General features: G+C 34.1%; 1 protein-coding gene across 8 annotated transcripts in view; it reads right to left on the bottom strand.

Annotated features, from left to right (window-relative positions):
- Fife (regulating synaptic membrane exocytosis protein fife) overlaps nt 1–25,300 on the bottom strand; it is a 144,827-nt gene that overhangs the window by 12,944 nt on the left and 106,583 nt on the right. For all 8 annotated transcript variants that reach the window (XR_016139302.1, XR_016139303.1, XM_089076989.1 and 5 more), the window contains exons 13-17: nt 18,037–18,149; nt 17,868–17,932; nt 16,627–16,685; nt 997–1,175; nt 429–644 (exon numbers count right to left, since the gene is read on the bottom strand). Coding sequence is in view for 6 of the 8 variants with exons in the window: in XM_089076989.1 (XP_088933115.1) it covers nt 429–644; nt 997–1,175; nt 16,627–16,685; nt 17,868–17,932; nt 18,037–18,149 (632 nt within the window). In the remaining 2 variants the exon portion in view is untranslated. The remainder of the gene's footprint in view (nt 1–428; nt 645–996; nt 1,176–16,626; nt 16,686–17,867; nt 17,933–18,036; nt 18,150–25,300) is intronic.

Consider the following 25,300-nt stretch of genomic DNA (forward strand, 5'->3'; position numbering starts at 1 on the left):
AAAATAGAAATTTTATAATACATTTGTGATACAAGGAAAAAACTCTGATAATAATTAATAATTATATTTGTAAGTGTTAATGAGTATTATAATATATATACATAATACATAAATATTAACCAAGCTTTAATCTATTGCACTTGTCATTAATTACCAGCTTGCGTATGATACGCGATATCGGATTATATTTGTCACTTTTGAAAAATAGACATTTTATAATACATTTGTGATACAAAAGGAAAAAACTCTGATAATAATTAATAATTATATTTGCGTAAGTGTTGATGAGTATTATAATAATTATATCTTAGCTAATAGAATTTGTAAATCATTTTCATGAAAACGCAAGTGCTGCACGTCAAATTATGATTATGGCTATCCAATGTAAGAAATTCTTTAATTCTGCATTCTTTGAAAAATGGACTTACCAAACCGCTCTATCATTTTCAAGCGCTCGCTGAACATCGACCGTGCATTCGCCAAGGAACACATTATCGCCATCGGGACAGTAATCCCAGAGAGTCACCTCGATCGCACGTTCCATCAGGCTCTCGCCATCGACTCCAGTAAAGAACAATGTCGCGTTCCAGATAGGTTTCTGGGTCGGCTCAGCTACGATAGTTTTCAGCGGAATTGCATCGCCGCTGTAAAGGTCGCGAGTAATTAATCATCCTTTCATTTCAAGCGTCGAAACACAGATGGCACAAAAGACAGATTAAGAAAGGACGATCGGTTTAACGAGGCTCTCTTGGAGGAGCAATTAAAAAATTAATTAAAGATTAATCAATCTGTTATATTTTAATTTCATATAATTTTTATTAGGAGATCGAACAGATAATATCAAATTTACAATTTTTTGCAGATTCTGGCAGATTTACTCTACTTTGCTCTATCGCGTGTTTCGTTCGGTCAGGAATCAATTTCGCGGGAGAACGGGGTATGGGATACATTTTGAAAATACAATCTGCAAAATTTATGAGATGTTCATGGACTTACGATGGCGGGGCAAGGGTAAGCTTAGCGAAAGCCTCCGGCAGGGTGCCGAATCCAGTATCTTCTCGCGCACATAAGTCGTCGGCCATAAAAACCGAAACGATCAATTCTTTGCGTTCCGCCTCGTACGAAACCTGAATCTGTACGCGACCGGTCACCTGCCTCTCCTTTGCTATTTGTTCCTAGAATATAGGAAACCAATCCTAACGTCTCTGATGCATCATTATCCAAAGGTTTTTGAACCTACGGGTGATGGCGAACATTCCTTGTTTTGTCACAATTTCAACAATACAATCGTAAAGGAAATAAGTAATAAGGCATTAAAATTACAATTAAAAGTTATCAAGATTATCTTTTAATATATAATAAAGATTGAAATTAGAAAGAAAAAATAATTTAAAAATTGGGAAAAATCAATAATTTTGAAATATTGTTAGAAATAGAATTAAAATACGTTCAGTAGTGATAATAGTAATATCGATAAAAAATTTGGAATAGAAATATCTAGAGACAAGATATTAAATTCTTCGCGTTATAATATTTAAAGGATTTTTTTTTTTTTAATGGAACATTCGTGCTTCACTCGCAGTTGTCATGAGGAGACCGAAGCAGAGTTAATTTTGCATGCAGAAGCGGTTTCGCGGTGGAGTTTTGTTGAGAAGTTAAAACGAAGAAGAAAAATGTGAGCAAACTAAGAGCAGTCCTCGAGGTTTAATTTTATTCATGTCAAGACCCATTCCATGTCGCAGACCATACAAATAGCAACTATGGGTGTGTAATCGTGTTTGTGCAGGGGTGTAATACTAGAAAAGTACTGTGTGATTTATATTTCACCTTCGTTTAACCTGTGTTTAACTCTTTCAAACTACCTATTTGACTTAATAATATTTTCTAATAAATTTTAATTAAAAATTAATTTGAAATTTTTATATTAAATTTTTATATTAAAATCAAAATATAACATTTTTAAAAAACATATATAATTTATATAATTTATTGTTACATATATAATTTATTGTTTACAATATAAAATTTTTATATACTACATATTCATATAATCCTTGTATAACAGAATTATATGAAAGATTTTGAATGAAAAGTCATAAAAACTTTTATGTTTAAAAAGTTAGAGACTTAAAAGATTTAGAAAGTTAAAATGTTTAAAAATGTATCTTAAAATGTTTAAAAGTTTGAAAATCAGTAGGTCATAAAAAATTTAAATATCCCCAAAGAGATTTCTCTACTTTTTAAGAGATGCTTTTTTAAATTTTTACAAACTCGTATCGAAATTTCATATTTTGCATTTATAAATTTTTGGATTTTTCTGTTTTTAAATATAGTTTGAATTTCATTAAAATTATTCTGTTTCATTATGGAAAGAGACATAAAAAGCATTGTGTCAATTATGAAATGTGTCTCGTATTAAAATAATATATGACCAGTCGTTATAAAATGATAGGAATTGAATTAATCAATTAGCTTTAATAATTTCAATTTTTTTTTTAACATTATATATGTATATATAAAATTCAATATTTATTATTTATTAACGAGTAATAAGTTGCTTGAAAGAGTTAATATTAACAGAGTTAATAATTAAAGAGTTAATAATTGTGTTATTGTTTAATATTTTTAGCTTTGAAAAATAATGTCAAAAAGACATATCATTGACCTACAACCCTGTACATGCGATACAGTCAAGAAAAACGTTCGTTTAAAAGCAAGCCTTCGTTAATTATCATTAATTTCTTTTTTTTTCTCGCTACGACCAACGATTTATATTTTCCTTTCGGTCTTCTTCTCCTCTCCTTGTATTCTCTTCCGATGTTTCCATGACATCGCTTCACACATCTTCTCTGCATTCCAGCCTTGCATGCCTTCCCGCGTGTCCAAGCTTTTTATTATCGCGAAAAAAAACATAATTCGTCCAACACTCTTTCTCTTTTTACGTACGGTTTTCCCGAACTGTAAGCTGCTTGCTACGTATTTACATATGTATTTACTGAAAAGGTTTTTTTCTACGCAAGCAAACATGTGTGTGTCATCGCGACGCGCTTCTTCGGCTGCAATAAATCGTCCACAATAAGATGCATCTTAAGAACAATATATCTTTCGTTAATAATTTATGCGCGATTTAATATTTTAACGTTTGAAACAAATTTGCCATGTATTCTCTTTGCCACTATGCTCTTGCGTTCTCTCAAAAGAACTTGTTTATGCAAATCGATCGTATTACTGTTCCATTCACATGAAAGCTGAAACCGATTGATATCATGGATCTAATGTTATTCTTGTAAAACGTTCAGGAAACGAATTTGTAATGTAAATGTGAATTTAATATCCTAATTTCAAAACTAAAATTTAATACAGTATGGTAATTCCATTGTTATACTTTTGAACGGTATGATAATTTTAAAACTATATTCTGATGCGTGTAGTAAAACATAAACTTTTAATAGATATAAAATAACATTTAGAACTAATCAGAAACATATAATATTAATTTTAAAAGCGTTTAGCAAATTTAGAGATAAAATTTTAAAAACCACAAAATTACACACAACAATAAAAAAATTTTTTACAGTACATTTACAGCTTTTACGAATAGAATTAAAAATTGAAACTAAAAAAAATTGCAATTCTATTGAGCTTTTTAATATTTATATGAAATTTGCAAATATATATTAGTAAATGTATAATCATTATAATCCAACTATAAATGAAATATAATCCGCTTAAAATGAAAAGATAACATGAAAAGATAATTAATGATCATGAGCCTAGATTATGCTCGAAGATTATTTTTACGAACAATCTCTGTTAACAAGTGCGATCTCGGTAATGGGAATAGAAAAGTTATCGCGGATAAAAGCGAGTGAAGATGAGAAAATTTCTTTTTATCTCTATTTAAAGTGGAAAGTGAAAAATGAATTTTAGAATAAAGATGACGATAAGATTCCGGGAAGAAATCGCGGCAAAATTAATCTAACCACCTTAGCTTTGCTATCTATCTTTCTGTTATTATTTTATATAATAGTTTCATATATTAGAATATGATTGTGTGTATGTGTGCATGTGTGCGTTTGTGTGAATGTGATTTTGTGTTCAAATTTTATTATTCAATATAATTGAAAATAATAACAATTATTACTTTCAATAGTGATATATTAGACAAGAAAATTTGATTTAAAAATTAAACGTTTAAAAAAAAATTTTTTTTTTAGAAAATTAATCCGTTTTGTACAAGTCATATTATTTGTTTCCTATAATATTTCTTCAATTGTCTGTTATTAATTGAAAATGTAAATTCAGGCAATAAGACGATCAATGATATGTATAAATACTAATTACATTATTCGTGTCACGTTTTCAATCTTCATCAAGCGGTTTATACCGGTTATTACGTTTTGCTCTACAATTACGTGTGCATAAATCCTTTTGGAGCCGAAGAAGAATCGTAGCGACAAACGTTGATGTACAATGTGATGTACAATTCTACGGTTGTTTTCAAAGCGCGCATTTCCCCAGTATGACAATCGGCCAGCATTGTGATATACGTTTCGCAGCATCGTCCCTCTACTCCGGGAAAATTCATTCGGTGTACTCAACGGAAGTACGTCCATTAAATCTGCGCTTGTGGATATACCTCCTGCAACTATATACATATATACCAGGGAAAAGCGAGAATGTGACAACGACCAAACGCCCGCGTTTCCATCCGAGCGATCCGTACGCTCGTTCGCCGTTACCGTTGAAGATTATCGGCTTCGTCGCCTCGTATGGCCCGGTTGTCGAACATTGGATAAAAACATTCGCATTCGAGCCCCCGACAAAGATAAAAATCGAGCAAACGGGGCCATTGAAATACTCGTTTATATTTATTTATCGCGTGCTCGTCGAGGGTTGCATATCGATGGGACATTGAATTATCGATCGCACTGCCGTCGATTGCTAACCGCAGCGTCACAGCAATTGCGAGTCACAAGTGAGATCCTCTTTCGCAAGGATCGGGGAAAAAAAAAAACATTACCACGCTCCGTCCTCGGCCGCGTCGACGTGGTCCATCGCAAATCGCGAATCGATATCACGGACGACAATGCGCTCGGACGTTTGGCATTTGTGCATCACTCAGGACGAGTTTGGTGTTCGTGTGTCTGCGCTCGCAACCAAAATCAAGGATAGCGGACAGATAGGGGGGCGGAAAAAAAAGAAAGAGAGAGAGAGAGAGAGAGAGAGAGAGAGAGAGAGAGAGAGACAGAGAGCCATACATGTGTGTAAATGTGAAGTGAGAGAGAAATTTTGCTATACGATCTATGAACTGAAGTGTCACTCAGCTAAACAACGAGGCAGCCACAGACGTACGAAGAGAATTGGGAGAAAGGCGAAAGAAAGAGAAAAGGGTGAGAACGAGTCGCCAAGGAGGAAAAAAACGCTAGCGTACAACTAGAATTCGTGCCAGTTGGGAGAGAGTAGCGTGGAGGGCCAATATGCTAAACATGGACAACTTACATTTCGTCTTTTTCATTTCTCTTTGGTCTCAGCGGATCTATTGCTTTTTTTGTTTATTTCTGATCGAATAAAAATCTCTTTTTTTTTTGTCTTTTACACGGTCAACTTTGGTCAGCGGGTATATACAGGGAGACACACAGTTGCGTATATGCATGTATGTATATATATATATATATATATATATATATATATATATATGTGTGTATATATATATCTATATATGTATAATATAAAGAAACGTAGATGACATCGAGTATGTACATTCGTATGGGTGAAAGTAACGGAGTTACATAAAGTAACGTAGAGCAAAGAGACGGAGCAGAGTGTATAGAAATTCAGAGAGGAGTCTCGTGTAAGTCCATCGTACATCGGGATGAGAGTGAGAAGAGTAAAAATCAGAGAAAGGGAAGATAGAGAGAGGACAGAGAGAAGAGAGAGAGAGAGAGAGAGAGAGAGAGAGAGAGAGAGAGAGAGAGAGAGAGAGAGAGAGAGAAAGTGAGAATAATAAGGACGAGGTATCAACTGAGCGAGATGTACCTAACATAAAAGAGAAACGGAGGAGCTGTGCAAAAATGTGATAAGGAGAAAGAAACAGTTAGAGAGTGAGACAGCGGGACGAAGATGGATATACATTTATACATATATATGATCTTTCTCTGGCAGGGTAAATTACGTAAAGAAAGATCGAGTGCCACAGCCTCCGTGTATGCACATAGTCGAGCTTCTCCGCGAGAATCTCCTTTAGCTTTTTCCGCCGTTTCTCCTTTCCATTCAGCTTTGAGACCGCTCTTTCGAGAACGAGGAGAACGCAAGCCTCATCGCGAATCATCGCGAGATTTTAAATTATACCGAGAAAATCTGGAACAGTGTCCAGCAGCTTTGCCGGGAGAAATTAAAGAGCGTATTGCATATATATGTATATATATGTGTGTGTGTGTGTGTGTGTATATGTATTTATTGATAATTTATAGGAAGATAACATAATTTTTTTTATAAAGCGAACTTCTTTAAGATATCTTTATAACACTTTTAGACTCTGCAAGTAGCTCTCTTTCTTCATCAAGTGTGTATTTATTTCGAAAATTGTACTATATAGACAAAGTAAAACAACAAATATAAAATAAATAAATAAATAAATAAATAAAACGCTACATTTGACAATGTCCGAGTTTCATACGTATGTACAAACATTCGGCAAATGCTTTGAACTCAAGCTCGACTGCAATGTCCACCAACCAAGAGTAAGAGTAAAATCGTTTTAATGAGAATCATGTGAGCCGTTTAAGGTTTCCTTTTTTTAAGGTGATTAATATACACGATTAAATCTCGCTCGACACTATTCCATTCCTTTCAAGTTGCCGTAAAGATAAGTAAAGTCGCCGGTATCAAAGTGAGAAATTCGACATTCGAACTGCTTCGCGACGGATCGCTTCCAGGCGATTTTAGTCCGCGCGAGACTAAATTCAACAATGAAGCAAAGAAAGGAGAACAGCAACGACACAACTCGCCCCAACTGACACTTTCGTTTTTTTTTTTTTTTTTTTTTACGCTGCCCGTTTTTTCTCGAATCTTGTTCTCATTGCACGCGCGTTCATTATAACAGCACGTCTTGCTTCTCCGACGTGAAGCGAAAAATGAAAAGCGTGACATTCGTTCTCTCTCACGAAAGCGCACGGGCACGCTCGCGCTGTTTCTTTTTTTTTTTCTTTCTTCTTTTTCTTTTTACGCCATCACGTCGCCAGGAGATTCCGAAGGACGCGCGAACATCACTGCCATCCAATTTTATCGTTTTAAATACTCTGTAAAGGGACTCGAAGACAGCATGGCGCTTCTACGTGATTTCCAAGCGCGATTAAGCGCTCTTGATTTCGAATCTCGCTTCGTTAAAAAAATGTGAAATAAATATATTTCAAATACGTAGGTATGTCTCTTAGAAGCGACGCGGTTTCCATCGTCCTAACTCCAAGTCCGTTTACAAAGTATACGGTGTACAAAAATCGATGAGTGTCGTAATCGTAGAGCTCGCGCTCGCGAAAAATCGACAAATCCTTTACTTATTAATTCCTAGGCATACTAAACGTTATTAATAGTTATAAAATTTATACGATCATCTATTTATATGTTCGACACTGATACACGTGTACACTAATTTTATTACATCGTTCGATAAATAACAGATTGCAGAAATCCATTGTGTTCTGCCTCAGTAACATTAAGTTTTTATCTCCCTACGTTAACAAAGTTCTGACTTGTGTCTTTGTTACTCGCTAAAGGCGTTTAGAATCGACGCTGCATATCTGAGACGAAATATCGACTTTTGCACACGCGAGCTCTAAGAATTGCCAAGTAATAATGATACACATGTCAGAGGCACCGTCTATATTCGTCTTGTTTCTCTCATAAGTTCCACCATCGATAAGACATACAGGGCGCGAAAGGAGAGATTTTTCAGTGTACAACATGTGGATTTGTATATCTTAAAGTGATAAAACCGTACTTTCGTCAATTTGTACCGATTACCCATGAACTCTGTTGATTCCGAAAAGAATTATTATTTCAAACACTTTGCCTAATTTTATTGTTTAATATAAATTTCTTCTCTTTGTTTTTCTAAATACAGTAAAAATTAATTAAACAAAAATAAGAGGGAGAGAGAGAAAATTTAACGCGCTTAAAAATATACTAAAGAAGAAATCGTTGATAAACGAATGAAATTTTGCTTCAAATCGCATAGAAAAAATTTACACGTGATTTTCACAGGCGAAAATAATTTTCAAAACAACTTTAAGATTCAAACAGATACGAAAAAGACAATAAGAATATAACTTCTTCCAAAATTCCGTTTTGAAGTAACGTAGTCACCTGCGTGAAGTTTGGCGCCTCTTCACGTTGAATATACAAAATTGAACGATCGATATTATTATTTGGATGTATTTTTACGCTAGCGAGAAATTTTCGAATTATGCGGCTCGATCTTTCATGATAATTTAATCGGCTCGACAGTATCAACATTCTCTTTAGTATCAACCAAACAATCATCGCACCTTCCGCGGTCCCATGCACCATGTGATGCGCAAATTAAATGATGATCACGTGATCATCAATTCGCCAGATCAATTAGCGTGTCGCCGGCGGATAAACGAATAGCAATTGTGTGTTTTCGCAATCTCTTTTGCTTGTCCCGAATTGATTTTGCGTACGGATGAATGTCAAAATATCTGAATCTCTTCTCGTGGACGAGATTGAGCGGTGAATTTATTCATCCGTGCGACGTGCGATTAGTCTTTTATATTCATTTCTATACCAATGTAGATAAATTTTAATTTCGATTTTGGATTTACTCTGTATCTTTTTTTCCTAATTTTTTATCTGGAAAGAGATAAAAATTAAATTAAATTGAGATCAAAATTCATTTGCATTAATAGAAATGGATATCAGTATCCGACGTAACGCGCGCCGACGATGTCAGACCGACATTTATTGGAGAGATCCGCTTTCTAGATGCGAATTTGTTGCATACTTCACGGCGTTCGCTTGTCCGCCAGGCGTCCCAAAGGAATTTCTATTCAATGTCAGGTTTTGAGAAAAGTTGCAAAGAGCGCCGAGAGACTCCGTCCACATCAAGGAATTAACTCGGTGAGATTTTCTCACCGAGCCTCTTCTTTTTCCTTTTTTTTCTTTCCGTGTTAGAGGGAAAAAGAGATAAGATAAACCATGCAAGAAGTTCAACTGGAAAGAATAAAGCTCTTGCTTATAATATTCGCGAGTTATTTCTCAAAATTTTCTCGGTTAGAGTATTCACAACAAAATGTCAAATCTGTTTGCTCGCAACTGTTTTGGCGTGGGATCGCGATAAATCCGATCGTTTTCCAATACGAATCTCTCACTGCGCGTTCCAAAATGCGTACTTATTTAATATCGAATATCTCAGGAAATATCAAAGGAAGCATCAGGAAGAGACAGATAAGATTTTCGTATGTAGCAACGTTTCCGCTGGGTCGGTAAAAGTATATTGTATTATTTCTATATAATATTCAGAATTGCAAATCTGTTGAGTTAAATCGATAGACGATTGTTTAATGCGTTAATAATAATCTGAACGCGATTACGAGTGATTTTATCGATTCTATTTTTAATTCTATTTTATCAATCGTTATTTCCGGCGGCGTGTCATTTCTCGGAATTTTCTCGAAATTTGAGCACAATAAAGTGGGAATGTCGAATTTGTTCGCGAGTGTGTCTCGTGACCAAGCAGATCAAAGAATATTGAGAAGCGTCAAAGGACATCGACACAAGAAACAAAAAACATCAATTGGTATTTCTTAAGAAACATAGAGGATCGAGGTTTACGGTATTGAATTAAGTGTTTCTATTATATCTATGTGATTTTTTACATTCATCTTCCGCAAAAAATGTAGAAAGGGCCAAAATATATGTAAATATATTTCTTCCCGGTAAAAATTTTTCCATATATAATTATAAGATATATAAAATATATCCATATATGTATATAAAAATATATAATTATATATGAAGTGGTAATATATATAATTATATGTAATTATATATAAATATATATTAATACATATATATGTAATCATATATTTTTATATGTGGATATATTTTATATAATTATACATTAAATTTTTTACTGGTGTCATATCTTTACGGAGTCCGAGATAAAATATAAAATATCTTTTCGCGAGAAATCTCGACATAGGAAAAATCGAAAAATTTAAACGCAATTTTTGTAATAAAATCTCAAATCTCATAATTGAGAATCTCTTATGGTTATTCTGAATACCGTAATCAACAAAGTTCATCAATTTCGGCATTTCGGCGAGTGTATTGACGACAAACGCACGCGTAGCAGCAGCGTTTTTCCTTTTTATAAGATCGGGGTAATGATAAAAGTGCGTTCTAAAGAGATTCGGAAAACTGCGCCCTAGCTGTTGAAAGCGTGTCTAAGCCTAATTATTATAGCAATCTTAGTCTTATTCTCGATAATCGTATTTAAAACACATAATTTTATCTAAATGTACTTGATAAATCTGCATGAATATCATCTGATCCTTTTACATTCATAAAGGTAGAAATCCGTAAGTATATATATATATATGTGTGTGTGTGTGTGTGTGTGTGTGTGTGTGTGTGTGTGTGTGTGTGTGTGTGTGTGTGTGTGTGTGTATGTATGCATATGTATATGTATGTATAATATACAGCTTGTTCAAGCGAAAGATGCGTATGCCTGACAGAAATCTTAATTTAGCAAATTCTGTTTACGTAGTGGCACGTTGTATTACATATGGCGCCTATATTAAAAAATATTTTTGCCTAACAAAAATAATTTTTTTATTTAGTGAGAATAAAAGGAATTCATAAGAGAATAATTTCTGAAAATAAAATGAAAAATTTGAAAAATACTTGTTATATGTTTTTTAAAAAGAGAAGAATAATATAAATGCCGCTAAAGAGTACATGAAAAATTTGCGGATCTTTTTTTTTATATGTACAGTTTATCGCGTGAATCGAGTACTTCGTCGAGTATTTCATTCGTTTGTAAAAATGATACGAGGATCGTGGAATCGATTTGTCACGCTGTCCTCCTCTTAGTATTATAAATGATGCTTCGTGTCAGCATGAGCAAATTGCGCTTGAACAAGCTTCATTCTATATGGACTTTTATTGGTCCAACTGTAAAAATCTCTCGCAAGAGGTACAGCGGTCCATAACAAAGTTCTAGCCTGTAGATCAAGTAATTATTTACATGGCCGATCGCGAAGATGATCGGCTTGATGTGTCGCTTGATATATCCAAACGGATTTGCGTAATTTGTTGCAAGCGACGCAGCGAAGTCGAAACCTGAGCAGGTTCCCAATACCGTAGCCTCTTTCGAGGACTTTAATCGAAGTTTTCGCAAAACTCGTTTGAGAAAATCGAAAGCAATAAGACTCCCAATCGTTCGCGATAAAACAGAAATTGGAAATAAACGTCGATTCTTAGCGATAGAAGACTCTTTGCTCGAGTCAGGTTTCGACCTAACAGCTTCCACTCACATCGCGGATTTGCGCCGATTGTGTGTAAGAGATTTCTTAATTCGATAAGTATTTTATCAAAACATCCAATACATCCTAAAACTGCGCTAAAACACTAGATTCAGTATCATTCTTGTGTGTTGATTCGCGCTTTACAATTGCTTCTACGTCTCGAAGCTCGTGTTAATATCTAAAAGCCGTGCGAGTTTCCGCTTCCGCCCGTTCGCTGTCTCGAGAAAAACAAGGAATTGTTCCGAAAACACGAGTGAACTTGAAGGTTTATTTCAATACAATCTATTTATGAATGGCAATAAGAAAAGGGAGATTTGCCGATCATCAATTTTTAATGTTTCGTACTAGATTAATTATTATAATTAATTTAGAATTTTTATATATATATATATATATATATATATATATATATATAAATTCGATAAAAGAGAAATTATCAGACTCCTCCGAGTTCGCCGAAAGTTGCCTTCTTTATTTTCTAATTATTATTGGCTTTCTAATTAGATTATATTAATGTTATACGGTATAATGTGATTAAAAATAGAATTACTACTATATAAAATATGCTTATAACTATAGAAAAAAATGTTAGAAAAATTAATAGTGTTCTTTCTCTCAGGAATCTGCGGGATTTATTTTTTATTTCATTTTATTTTCTTGAGTGTTGAAATATTGTTTAATACATTTATTTTTTAGCATAATTCTCTTAATTTTTGTATTTAATAATCTATTTACATTTTAGCAATCAATATTATTCTAATTATAATTATTATTTTCGTTATAAACAGTCTTTATTAGAAATGTAATTCCAATTAATAAAATTATGTCATATGCAGAAGATCCGGCATGTTTCCTGAATTGATATATATATATATATATATATATATATATATATATGTTATCAAAACAATAAACATCTATTCAATTAAATGCATATATATATTAAAAATTCACTGAACAAGGTCCGCTATAGATCTAAAAATTATCTAAAAATTAAATTTTTCATCAAGTTCAGCAACTGTATCGTTTATACTAAATTCTTTTATTTACGTATACACGTATAGGACATATAAAACATTTAACGTCCTATTAGATATTAGAGTAGAAATCTAACGGCGAATCTGAAAATTTCATTCACTCGTGTTCCCAGACGCTTAATCTCGCGATCGCGAAATGCTTCGCGAAAAAATGATGGCTTTCGGTAAAAATCCTCGGAGGCGATATGAGCAACGGGCTGCTCACACGGCGGTTCTCTACGGTTGATTGTACGAAAGCTTTTCTCTTCAGACAGAAATCGGTTGCGGTGTGTCGCGTAGACATTTGTTTTTTTTTTCTTTCTTTTTTTCCTTCTTCTCTCCGATGTGCGCGAAACCGACGGACGGAGGTGTTCGTAAGCTCGTGATTAATCGATGTAATTACACGCCCGGCCGATTCGTGTGTCGTGTCCGATTGCGATAATTAATTGGGAGGTCTGATAGGATAACACGCCGCGTCGGAGTGAATCGGCGACACATCGGTAAACGATCGAATTAACGGTTGCGCGAAATTGCAATGACCGAAGAGCCGTGGTACCTAACTCTAACCGATTAAATTATTTTGACACGCGACAGGTCTCGGTAGCATTTGAAATTTTGTGTATTAATGACGCTCGGGGAGGGAAAAAAAGAGTGAAATAAATTGAAACTCGCAGCGTCGAATATTCCGGGACGGCGGATTTGATAGCCAACGATACATGGATTTCCTCAATTGGTTATGGGTATTTCGACGAGATATTTTAATTCTCTTTAATTTTTATTACTACACAGCTACGTTTTTTACGGATGATAAAGTCGATTATTATTTACAGTGACGCTAATTGCCAATAACAACATGAGGGACAAATGAGTGATATCTCCTTTTAGCAACAAGATATAAAATTTGCAATTTTGTTACAGCAATTTTTTTACAATCCTTTTGATATTTCCATTTCATCTATCTTCGATCGAACATTCATAAGTGTGCGATTTTTCATTGAGTGTCAATTTTTCATTGAGTGAAAATTGTCTCTGTCTTTTTTGCTTTCGCAAGTACCTTTTAAAATTCTGACGCATATGAAAGAACACCCCCGCGATTGCGTCAAAGGTAACGAAAAAGCGGCGTACACCGTAACACGCATTTCTGCTAATGATTGTACGAGTGCTGCTGTATGGCCTAAAGGGATCATATACAACGTTATTAATTTTAAGTTGCTCTCGAATCGCGTCGACGACAAGTCCTAGAGTCGATATCAAATCACCGATTGGAGAAACCAGTGCCGTCAATGTTACTTTTATATCCCAACGATTACGTATCACAATCTCGTGCAAAATTATAAACAAACGAATACAATAAGTGTAAATCATACGTGTTACACCTCTGTGCTTTCTCCTTTTTATATTTTTGTATGTTTTGTATAAAAAACATTGTTAATAATTTACGTATATATCTGTACGTGAATCTGTTCAAGAATTCAGATTTCTTTTTTTTTTTTTTTATAAAAACACGCTCTTTCAAATTTTGTACAAATGTCAGGCAATAACGCGAACGTTTGCTTTCAGCGATACATTCGTTAACCGTGGATCCATACAAACATCTCGCAAGTTACTATTCGAATATTGAGTAGCTTTAAATACACATACCGATGTGCGACGTGCGGTATTCAATGCACGAGTATGATTCAATGGAATAATTATGACATTCGTGTAGCGTATTTTTCGAGATTCTCTTCCTTGCATGCGAGTATTCAAACGACCGGTCGCTATCGATTGGAAAACAGTGCGCATACCAATAACGTCATACACGTCGTGGCATTGAAACGTTCGAACAACGTGTTATCAGATATTCACGGCACTGGTTGAACCTATAAATCGCAAACGTTACTTTTTTTTTTTACTAGCTACGACACACAGTCTTGTTCTGAAATATTATCTGATAGGTAATTCGAGGAAATTTTATGGCTGCTAAGCGAGCGATAAGAATTTCGTTCATCCTTGCTAAAACTCTCGCGTCTGGTAAGATATCCATCGGAGTATTCACGAGCTTTAAATCACGTCGTGATAACAAGAAAAACCGATAAAAAAAGGCAGAGTAGAATAGAAGTGATTAGCAATAAATTATCCGTAACTGACGCCGGACAATGACTCATGATGATTGTCGAATTCTCGCGAAATTACCTTTTCAAGCAATTTTTGCTAAAAAAAAAAAAAAAGAAGAAAATACCGTGTACTAATACCGCGAATTGTTGTCCTTCGAGAATTGCGCGATAACAGGAAGGAAATATCTTTCAGATAATCTCGTCGCTCGTTACTAAAATATTCTACTAATTTGTCGAGAAATAATTCCAAGTAAACAAAACAATTAATGTAATGTAATAAATGTGAAATCGTAATGCAGTTATGCATGTTTTATCAGTCGCGAAATTTCTTAATAACTTTTTAACGTCTTGCTAACTTTTTTTCAGTGCTATTTAGCTCCCTCCGACTAATATCTTACAAAACGCGATTGATAATGTTGTATCTCCATTTTTCCTAAAATTTAGAAAGCCACGGTAACTTTTATTACACTCTTTCCTGAAAATCCTAAAATCACGTAAACTTGAAGAGAGTTTTTTGCTACAGATCAAAAACTCTATCTTGCTACTATCTCGCTATATATAAAACCGAGTTGGGATTTTTATCTCTCGCAGTTTCTTTCTCCTGAAATTACCTAATTCTCCGAAAACACGCTTGAGAGTAAGTTTCTACACAATTCTTGATTATCTTTGTTCTATCGGAGACAGAGAGAGAGAGAGACTTTTCCTTCGTCCATCGATTGCGATTTTCTAGTAAGTCTTGTCTGAAGCGATCGTGACAACGCGAACGGTAATGGTTTGCCAGAAAAAGGGGGACACCATTATAATTCGTTACATCGACATACGCGTACATTTACATGTAGCAATTGTCGCGCAAGATCAGTAAAAATGCGCGGTAGAATTATGTCGCATCGTGTTTCACCGGGATAAAGTGGCTGAACTGCGTGTTTCAAGTGGTCTTCCTTTTCGCGAATAATGCTCGGTCAGAGTACTCGACTTCTGTCAGCTTTTCTTAAGGACTGCCGACTAAGCCGTCGTTCGGTAAGATAAGATTGCCAATCCATAAGACCCCGAAAGATAAAATAATTTGGAAAGCGACTCGGCTATTAGCAATTAATCGCGAAGACCAGAATAGCTGGTAGAATAAACGAAATGACTAGTGAATATTAATAAAAATAAAATTTGTCAGGTTTTTATTATAAAAGTTATTGCACAGTCACCTGTATTAATTAATATTATAATTAAAGTAAAATCAAAATATTATTATTAAAACAGAAATACACATGAATGGTTAAATTCACGATGGTAATTGGCATAGATTTTAAAAAATCTTTTAGAATAATTTATGTATGAAAATTAAAGATAGATAATTTCTTTTGTATACACAAAATAATGAAAGAAAACTGCAGCAAATTTAAATTCAAATGCAAATGAATGACTGGATAGAAAATTGAAAATATAATATCAGTCTTGTTGCAGAACGCCTTTTGGTTCGCCAAAATTCATCTGTAGGCATTCCGATTATAATTATTGAAATTTTTTTTTTTTTATCAAATCGCGTGCGTAACACTTGCGACACATTTCAGCTACTTAACGTAGCTCGCTCACTTTAACTGATTTGCACGTTGACGCTGAAAGCCGCGGTCTCACGCACTCTTTCACACGCCTGTCTGTACACACGTCTCTCGTTTAAAAGTGTGCACAGTCAGCTCGCGTTAGTTTACGGCTAAAAGAATTACACTTATATTATATAAAAAAAAAAAACAAAAAAAAGCAAAGAGACTACGCGAGAGGATGCCTCTTCTATTTCGTTCAGCTGCTCCTCTACGCTTTTCTCTTTCTTTTTTCTTACGCTCTTATTCTCGGCTTCTAAGCGTGCTTATCCCCGAGTCTGCGTATGCATCGTGTACATCGTGTAGGATAATGAGAGAAAGAGAGAAAGAGAGAGACGGTCAATGTGTGTAGTGTCAATTTATTAACTCGTTATACCGGCGTCTTTGGCAGTTTCCTGCGCGTCGGCGATGAAGGCGCTTTCTCCGTATCGGTTTCTGCAAAAATATATCAAAATATATCGTATCAGTGACGCACGTTACTTCCGTGACAGTTTTTTCCAACGACTATGATGGCATCCCTGTGCTGTCGGCTTCACATAGGAATAAAAAAATAACTCAGAATTACACAATTGTTTGTGAACTTTCAAGTTCCATAAATTTTAAGCTTGCCATCGTGGACAAATTTTTTTTTTTGTAAAAACTGAGCGATCAAATTCTTGTTCGCGAGTTCAAAATCTTTAACTAAATAGTTTGCAATTCTAAATCATTTTTTATTTTCATATAACAAGGCCAATTTCATAGGGATTGTGATGACGAGCTATAATGATAATAATTATTGAAAATCATTTCTTTTCTTTGTGTAAAAAGAATACGTATTCGTTTATTTTTAAAAATAAATCGTATATTTTGTAAATTTTTATTTAGAAAAATAAAAATATAATGCTGTCGCGTAAAAATATAGCGAGCAAGTGGTTTAGCAAATATTCAGGAATACGAAAATACTTGTTCGTCTTGCGAGTATTTTCGAGGTCAGAACGAAACCATGTCAGCGGTCAGAGGCCATTCTCGACCTCATGTCCTAGAATACCACGGAACTTTTTTATCCGCTGTATAAAAAGCCACTACTCGTATTACTTCGGAGACATTTATTTCCAGAGCAACATATACAGGCAAATCTACTACCTCTAAGTGTTTCCCTTTCTCTATGACGATCCGCTTTTCAAAATAACCAACTCTTCGCCACTGATCTCAAATTAATTAAATGCAGTTCATTTTATATTTTATCACAACAGCCGTTATCATATTACACATCAGTGGACGGTAATATTTTATTCGATATTGCTTGTAAAATTCTTTTCATATAGAACTCGTATTTGGGGCATGAAAATCGATAAGCGATAGCCGATTTGTGGAAACTATGTAATAAAACTATGTAATAAAATTTTATATACATTAATTTTTATATCGATCTTCAATAAAAAAAATAGTTTCTTACCAATAGTTTCTTATCAAGGATTATTTTCAGGTTTTTATAAAATTGTACGTTTTTATATCAATGACACATATATCGGATATATTCCTATAACTCTCTAAATTTTTATATAAGCTAGGAGAAATTACTAGAAGAGATATTTTAACAATCATTAATGCTATTAACAAGTTTTGTCTTGTACTCACCCATCAGCAGGCCCAAATTTGTAGGTGTTTTTCCGGATTGCGGATCGTCCAGCAAATCTCCGGTGCTGTTTTATGATGATGCCATATCGCACAGTCGCCGAAAAATACGAGGCGAATATAGAGGATATTTATTTACAATTATCTAATATTACTGTATATATAGACTTACATATCGGTCGTGTGTTCTACCATCAATTCTGCCACATCGTCGGTCCGTTCGATTATTTGCTGTACCTCCTCGAAGCTCCGATCGACCAGAGATACGCCAGACCATTCTAGCACCTATAAATAGACATTTCGTATATATAATATATATATATATATATATATATATATAATATATATTATTTGATGACATAAAATGTTAACGAAAAATATAAGACAAATGTTTATTGTTTTGTAACGTTAACATTTGTGCCCGGAATTACATAATAATAATTGAATCTGATTATTTTTCTTTTACATAAATTTAATTATTACACACATTATACCTTTTAGTATATATCATTTTGTAAATATTGCTTATCTCTTATATTTTGAAAAACTATTCTTTAATAATCGAAGTATATTTTCTTTTATTTATGAATTAAACAACACAAATGCGTGCAACGCCCGCGCTATATATTTTTTTAAACAGAAGAAGCAGAAATTAATATAATACTATTACACTATTAATTGTTTAATATACTCAAGACACACAACTGTTATAACGATTTTCGCGATGACAGCCGTTCATCAAATTAGCGCAGCAAAAAGATCAATCAGCATCGCGGAAAAGAGGCAAACTTCGAGAGATGTGAGTAGAACCTTTACCTGCCTATTTAAAAATGAATAATTAATAAATAGAAATTTTGATTGAGTACTTGATGATTATGAATAATTATTATATTCTTTATTATAAATTTCGGAAAACATAAGCTAAGGATTTGAAATATGTATTGCATATGTATTGTATATCAATTCTAATATTTTAGTTAATTGTTATATATTTCTATTATTGCCCATGCCTATTTCTAAATGGATCGTACGCTCACGAAACGAGCTATAAAAAAACGCGAAATATGGTAAAGTCATAAATCAAACGCAACTTTGCCAAATAATATAATGTCTTATCACACGAAAGAAGAGAACGGCTCAGGAATTCCCGGTGGTTCGAAATCGTCGGTCTTGACGGTGAAATTAATGTTGAGACGCGTCTTGGTAACGTAACGGGACTGAATTGCAATTGGTCATAAAGCACCGGATCCCCCTGGCTCTTTAAGTACTTTAATTACTTTAATTACTTGAGCGGATTGCTGTGAGGGGAACGAAGATGACGGCGAGATCGCCGCGAGGGATGACGGTAAGCTGTACAAACTTTCGCCGTGTTAATCCTTAAGGCCACTTGGCCGAGAAGACATTAAGATTAAGGGCCCGTCTGTTCTAACCCGACGGATGCCGTTTGTCACTAAGTAAGGTGGAGAACCGTGAAAATTGAAATACAACTATTATACATGACTCGGCCCTGTAACTCGGGGACGCGTGTTTGCTGTCAGGCGCAATTAACAAACTTACATAGTAAATTAGGCTCTCTCGATTTCGAGACTGATTTTCACATCTTGCGGATTTGGTCCGCAAATATATATAATGATATATCCTTTCTGTACTCGAATGTCTTATTTCTCGTTCCGCGATGTGAGTGTAGTTACATCTCAATTTATTTTACACCGGGCGAGATAATACTAATACTAATTAGCGAGAAGCGAATTAAACATCTGATTAGGGTATTGTAATTATTTCGGCCCGACGTATAAAATTCAAGGCGAGGGAGAAGTGAAATTCGCGTTCTCTCGCGTTTTCTCACGACGAAACGTTAATAGCCTTTTCAGCATATCGTGTATCGTGAATATATATGTCGGCGGCAATTCAAACGTCGCATCGCGAAACTTATGCTTACTGCACGCTTGTTTCAATTACATACCGCGTACTACATGCGAAATTGGAAAATCTATCCGTCGCCTTCTTCTGCCGTATATATAATATAATAATGCCTAGGGTTCTTTGAGAAACGTTATACCACGCGCGTTAATTAACGGCGCTCGACGGCTTTCAATTAAACCGCGGAGTGGAATCGAATGCAAATCGCCGTACATCGGAGAAGAAAGAAGCACGCGCGATCGATACGCCACGGCTATTTTTCTCCCGCTCGAGTGGAAAAGCGTAAGAGCAAAAAAAAAATGGAATTCCAGTCGTTCGAAGATCGATTTATCGCTTTAAAATGAACTAAAACTAGGTTGTGTTTTGGATATCTACTGTTTTATAAATTAACGAATTGTGATATTTTAATGAATTTTTTGACGCTTCAGATAAGGGATATCAGATGCGCATCACACGACGAAATAGTCGATTATTCACGTCACCTTTCCATATAAATATACTACATCGGATACGAGGTGTCCCATGTACAATTCTGTATGCCTATCGTAAGAGCATCCCCATGTATTCTCATGACAAGAATATTTGCCTCGGTATAACAAGTCGGCATACAATTTTCCTTCACGGAAAATGGAACATTTATCGTTGTCGTCGTTGCGATATATACAGGACAAATCATATTCGAAAATACTCATGACTTGGAAATGAATTTCATTCGCGTGTACCGACACATTTTCGCAAAAGCTGCCGGGAAGAACTTAAAATGAAAGAACTTTGGGAAGAAACGTATAATTTTGATTTCTACGATATTTAATGAAACACAAATATTATGAAATATTATGAAACACAAAAAGCTCTACAGTAGTTAGACATTAGATTTGTATATTAGATATGTATATGTGTGCGTGAGTTAAACTTCTCCTTTTTAGACCAAGAAATACTTGCGATGAGAAACTTTGCATCGAAATGGAAATATTTATCCAAGGAGTAAGGTGAAAAGGTGTTTTCAACTTTCCAGATATCGTCGAGTAGCTTTTGTGTGCGAATGTTTCTGCCTTTGCATATTTCCGGTATGCGATAAAGTGAGATTTATAGGAGAGAGGAAGAGAATGACAGAAGGAAAGAGAGATTTCCAATAGTAGTAGTTCCATGGTATAATAATGCAGAATTTTTCATTTGATCAATTTTTTTATGTTTTATAAAAGAGGGTTTTTTTTGCTCTTTACTTCGAAAGAATTTCAAAGTACTTTTCCATGTATATACGCTTTGTTTGTATTTCAACGAAGAAGTCTTCTACCTCTTTAACATATTTTTCATTTACCGGACTCCATAACTTCTTCCCACTTTTATTCTTAAAATATCTTTGAATTTATGTATGATTAATACTATTTCACTGGCCACGTAAATTCTTTGAGTGAGCTAAAATCTCTTCGAATTTTCTAATTTTTCAATCCTCCCAGCTAAATTACTTTCCCTCGGTTTTTCTTTTTTTTTTTTTTTTTTTTCTTAGAATTATTCTCCGCGTTTTGATAATCAAACTACGCTTCAATTCGCAATCACGCTGTGATCTTACGCACACGCATTCCGCATTATTACACACGCGTACAATTTTCTATCTCGGTGCTTCAGAACGAGCTTTTCAGCGTTCACGTCACATTGTGTATCCACGTGGACCTTTTTTCTCTCGCTGCCTCGAACCCTTAATAAAAGGGAAAATTGTAGATGCGGTAACTGGATACAGGAAATGACGCGTATGAAAGCGATCAATCGCCGGTTCGCCATTTCCGTGATCCTCGTTCATTGTGTGATATATTGCATCGATCAGCCGGAAAAAAATCCAATATACCTTCGTAAGCGGGGGGGGGGGGAGGGGGAGGGATACGCTGAGGAATATTCATGGAACATCGGCGGCGACACAATGCCGCGAAGTTAACAAAAAAAAAAAAAAAAAATTCGGCGTGATTTAAATGCCGATCGATCTGGTGCAATCGAAAGCCATCGAAATTAAAATCGATACAACCCAGTAACGATATGCGGGATAGCCGAGATGCGGGCTGTCGAATTTCGACATATTCGGGATGCGGGAGCGATGATATTTATTACAGAAATTACAGTATTATCGATTATCTGTTTTATGTTTCCGTATCACGGAGTTATCTTATGATAGAGACGTAATAATAAAGTTATATAAAAATTTGCTAAAATATTCTCTTTATCTCTAGAGATATTAATTTGTTTTTCATCAAAATTGAGATTATATATTATATTATCAAGATGTTATTATTGTCTTATTCTTTCTTAATCTCTCTCTCTCTCTCTCTCTCTCTCTCTCTCTCTCTCTTTCAAAATCAGCATGATTAGCTTTGTTAATAATTGCTGGAATTACTCTTGATCTTTCTTTAAAGATATAAGCATACGTAAGCAGCTGTAATTAAGTGGAAAGTGTTCTGTGTTGAAAATGGCTTCCTTTTTCCTTCTTTTTAAGTCAGCCTTATCATGTTACTTTGCTTCCGCTTATTTACGATGCACAAGCGTCCCATATCTCGTCCCATTTGAAGGCATTATTTAAAATAAGTGACTCGCCCGCGCCTTCCATTGCGACCGTGCAGCCCTCGAAAAAGGCCTTTCTTTTCAGAGTTTCACGTTGTTTCGAAAATTTGTAGCATGCCATTCGTTTACAAAACTGGAAATGCTGTGCTCGAGCAATGGCAAATCTGCCTCGCGAGATTTGCGACAAAGAGGGAAGGAGGCGTCGTGTTTCGTCACACATTTTTCGCGATATAATGACGCGAGAAAACCGCGTTTGAGCGACGCAGAGATAAAAGCGTGAAACGTGAGATTAATGTGGATATGCCCGTGTAGAATATTCGTATGGTAAAGAAAATATCACGCGACAGATATGCGAATACATACGTGAAAGTTCTTTTATAATTATTAGTGGATTAGTGAAAAGTAAAATTTTGGAAATTAGAATACCGACGTTTTCACGTTTCGGATATACATTATGTCTAATAAATTGCAATACATTTTGCTGGAAACATAATTCAGCAGACGACTTCAACGACGATATCTTACAGAGGAAAAACAAAAAATTCCTGTCTTGAATTTTGCAATTTACTTGAGAATTGTAACTTCCTGAATTCGTCCTTTTTTTCAATTAATTGATAAAAGAGTATAGAATATTTATTTGATTAACGAATAAAAGCAGGAGACGTTATTTATACCGAAATGATAACGTGAACAAATTTTAAAGGCGTATATTTATGAAACGTATGCAGCAAAATATTCATACACAATATTTTTTTCTTTACTCATTCACTATATCAATTTGCAGTAGAGGCATTGCATACGCTGTGCAAAACAATTTTAATTTTTATATTTTACCTTTGCGGCGGTTGACTGTGTTTCTTTGCATTATCCATTGTTAAATTACTTCACATTTTCATTCATATTCATGTACAATTATTGATGTATTGATATCATGTAAATGTTTTAAATATCGTAAAATATTTGTTTAATAAATATTCATTGGGAATAATAAACGGAGAAACGAAGAGAGTGGGAATGATGCTTTATTTATCTTGATGTTATTATAAATTAAATTTTTTTGTGGAATTGGTTTAGCTTTTAGCAACGAATTTTTCAATTTTTAATGCGTATAAACATATTTATTATAAACATATTTATAAGAACATTTTTCATATATTGGTAAATCATTGTGGCAATTTTATCTTATGCTGAAATTCGCTTTTTCCAGTATGATAAAATTGATTTTTCAAACTTTATCATCATCAAATTAAAACAAAATTAATATACATTTTTTTTAAATTAATGCCATTTGTTCGATTCGTGATCAATTTGATCGATGATAATATGAAATCAAGCGCATGATACGAAAATCATATTGCATTATTCCATTTTATATTACTGTAAGTTATTTTAATCCTACTGATATTGAAATCTGTTTTCCAATCTCAATCTTCCAAGATAAACGTTCAATTCACATTTCCAATTTAATTCAAGTTACTGTTAAATTTAATTTCTCAATTTATGTATATATATATATACACACACACACACACACACACACACACACACACAATTACATATGTACAAAATTTTATTTACGTATTAAAATGTGTGTGTGCGTGCGTGCGTGCGTGCGTGTGTGACATATTCAAAAATATTTTATTTATCATTGAAACAGAATTTGACACAATATCATATAATCTATTCATTCACACATTAAAAATTACACTTTTACATTTTTTTCACTCTTCGCGTTGTTTGATACCCGGGGAATAATTTACGAGTAAAAATATACGCGTGTCACGCAAAACTATTTTAAAAGTATTGGCTAGTACTAAAAACTCCCCATATACCATTTATTGGATCACATCGCCGGTTAACAGTATATTGTATTCTCGTTGACGTTAAATTTCATTTCCGACGTAAGCCGCGCGACGACGACGTACATATGACGTCAGGGGCAAATATTGTCGGAACACAGGATGCTGGGGGTTGGATTTGCTGTTCGATCGACTCGATGTCAAACTTTATTGTTATTAATTACTGCGTGGGCGATCGTTCATTAACCGCGAGTATATATACGTATGCAATGTGTCGTCATAATCTGACAGATACATGAAGCAATATGGCGTAAGTCAAGGAGATCTTTTGTCAATATCGCAAAACATGAGAATGGAAGAAAAGAAAAATTTCAAATTCCAATTTCAACTTGATTTTTTGTCTTCGGGAAATAATATATAAACAGTTAATTCAGTGCGAGAATTTCAAGTCATTGATAATAGCTTAACTCTAGATTCTATTTTTGTTCCAACTCACTTCAAACTTTATGACAAATTTTTTAACTTCAACTTGATTCTTTTATTGCAAACAATTGATGAAAGACCAACATTCGTTTTAAATTCGACGTGTGAGATGTAAAACCATTTACGATTTTTTTGTACGCTTGCGATCACAAAATGAAAGATCAATATTTAATTACGTTCTTGTTTCCATTTCTAGGTCCGATTTAGCAGGAACTTTGCTCTCGCGGGGCTTCTAATTACTTCACCTCTCTGACGAGAGCTTTTTTATCTCCATTTCTTTTTGTTTTTCTTCTTTTTTTTTATTCAACCGTTATTTAATGTCTAACTAGAATATCAAAGGCAGTGAAATAGTTTCATGTATTCATGTATTCAAAACATTAGATGCAATCTCTGTGTGTATTTACGTTTATATTATAAATGCGTGATATAAACAATATTAATTTTTTTAATTACAATAAATTACATAAAATTTTACAAAATCCAAATTGATTTACTGTATAATATGTTTAAAGTTTATTTAATAATTAAACATTACGAAATTAAAACAGCTATATAGAACATATTTTAAATAAAGAAAAAAAAATTATAAAAAAATTAAAAAGATCGATTATCAATAATCAATTATTAATAATCCAAAAATAATAGGAATAACACTTAAAAAAATTTAGTATTAAATTTTATTCATCA

Source organism: Pogonomyrmex barbatus, unplaced genomic scaffold, assembly GCF_055798465.1.
Source record: "Pogonomyrmex barbatus isolate J1 unplaced genomic scaffold, ASM5579846v1 scaffold2, whole genome shotgun sequence".
NCBI classification, from domain to species: domain Eukaryota; kingdom Metazoa; phylum Arthropoda; class Insecta; order Hymenoptera; family Formicidae; genus Pogonomyrmex; species Pogonomyrmex barbatus.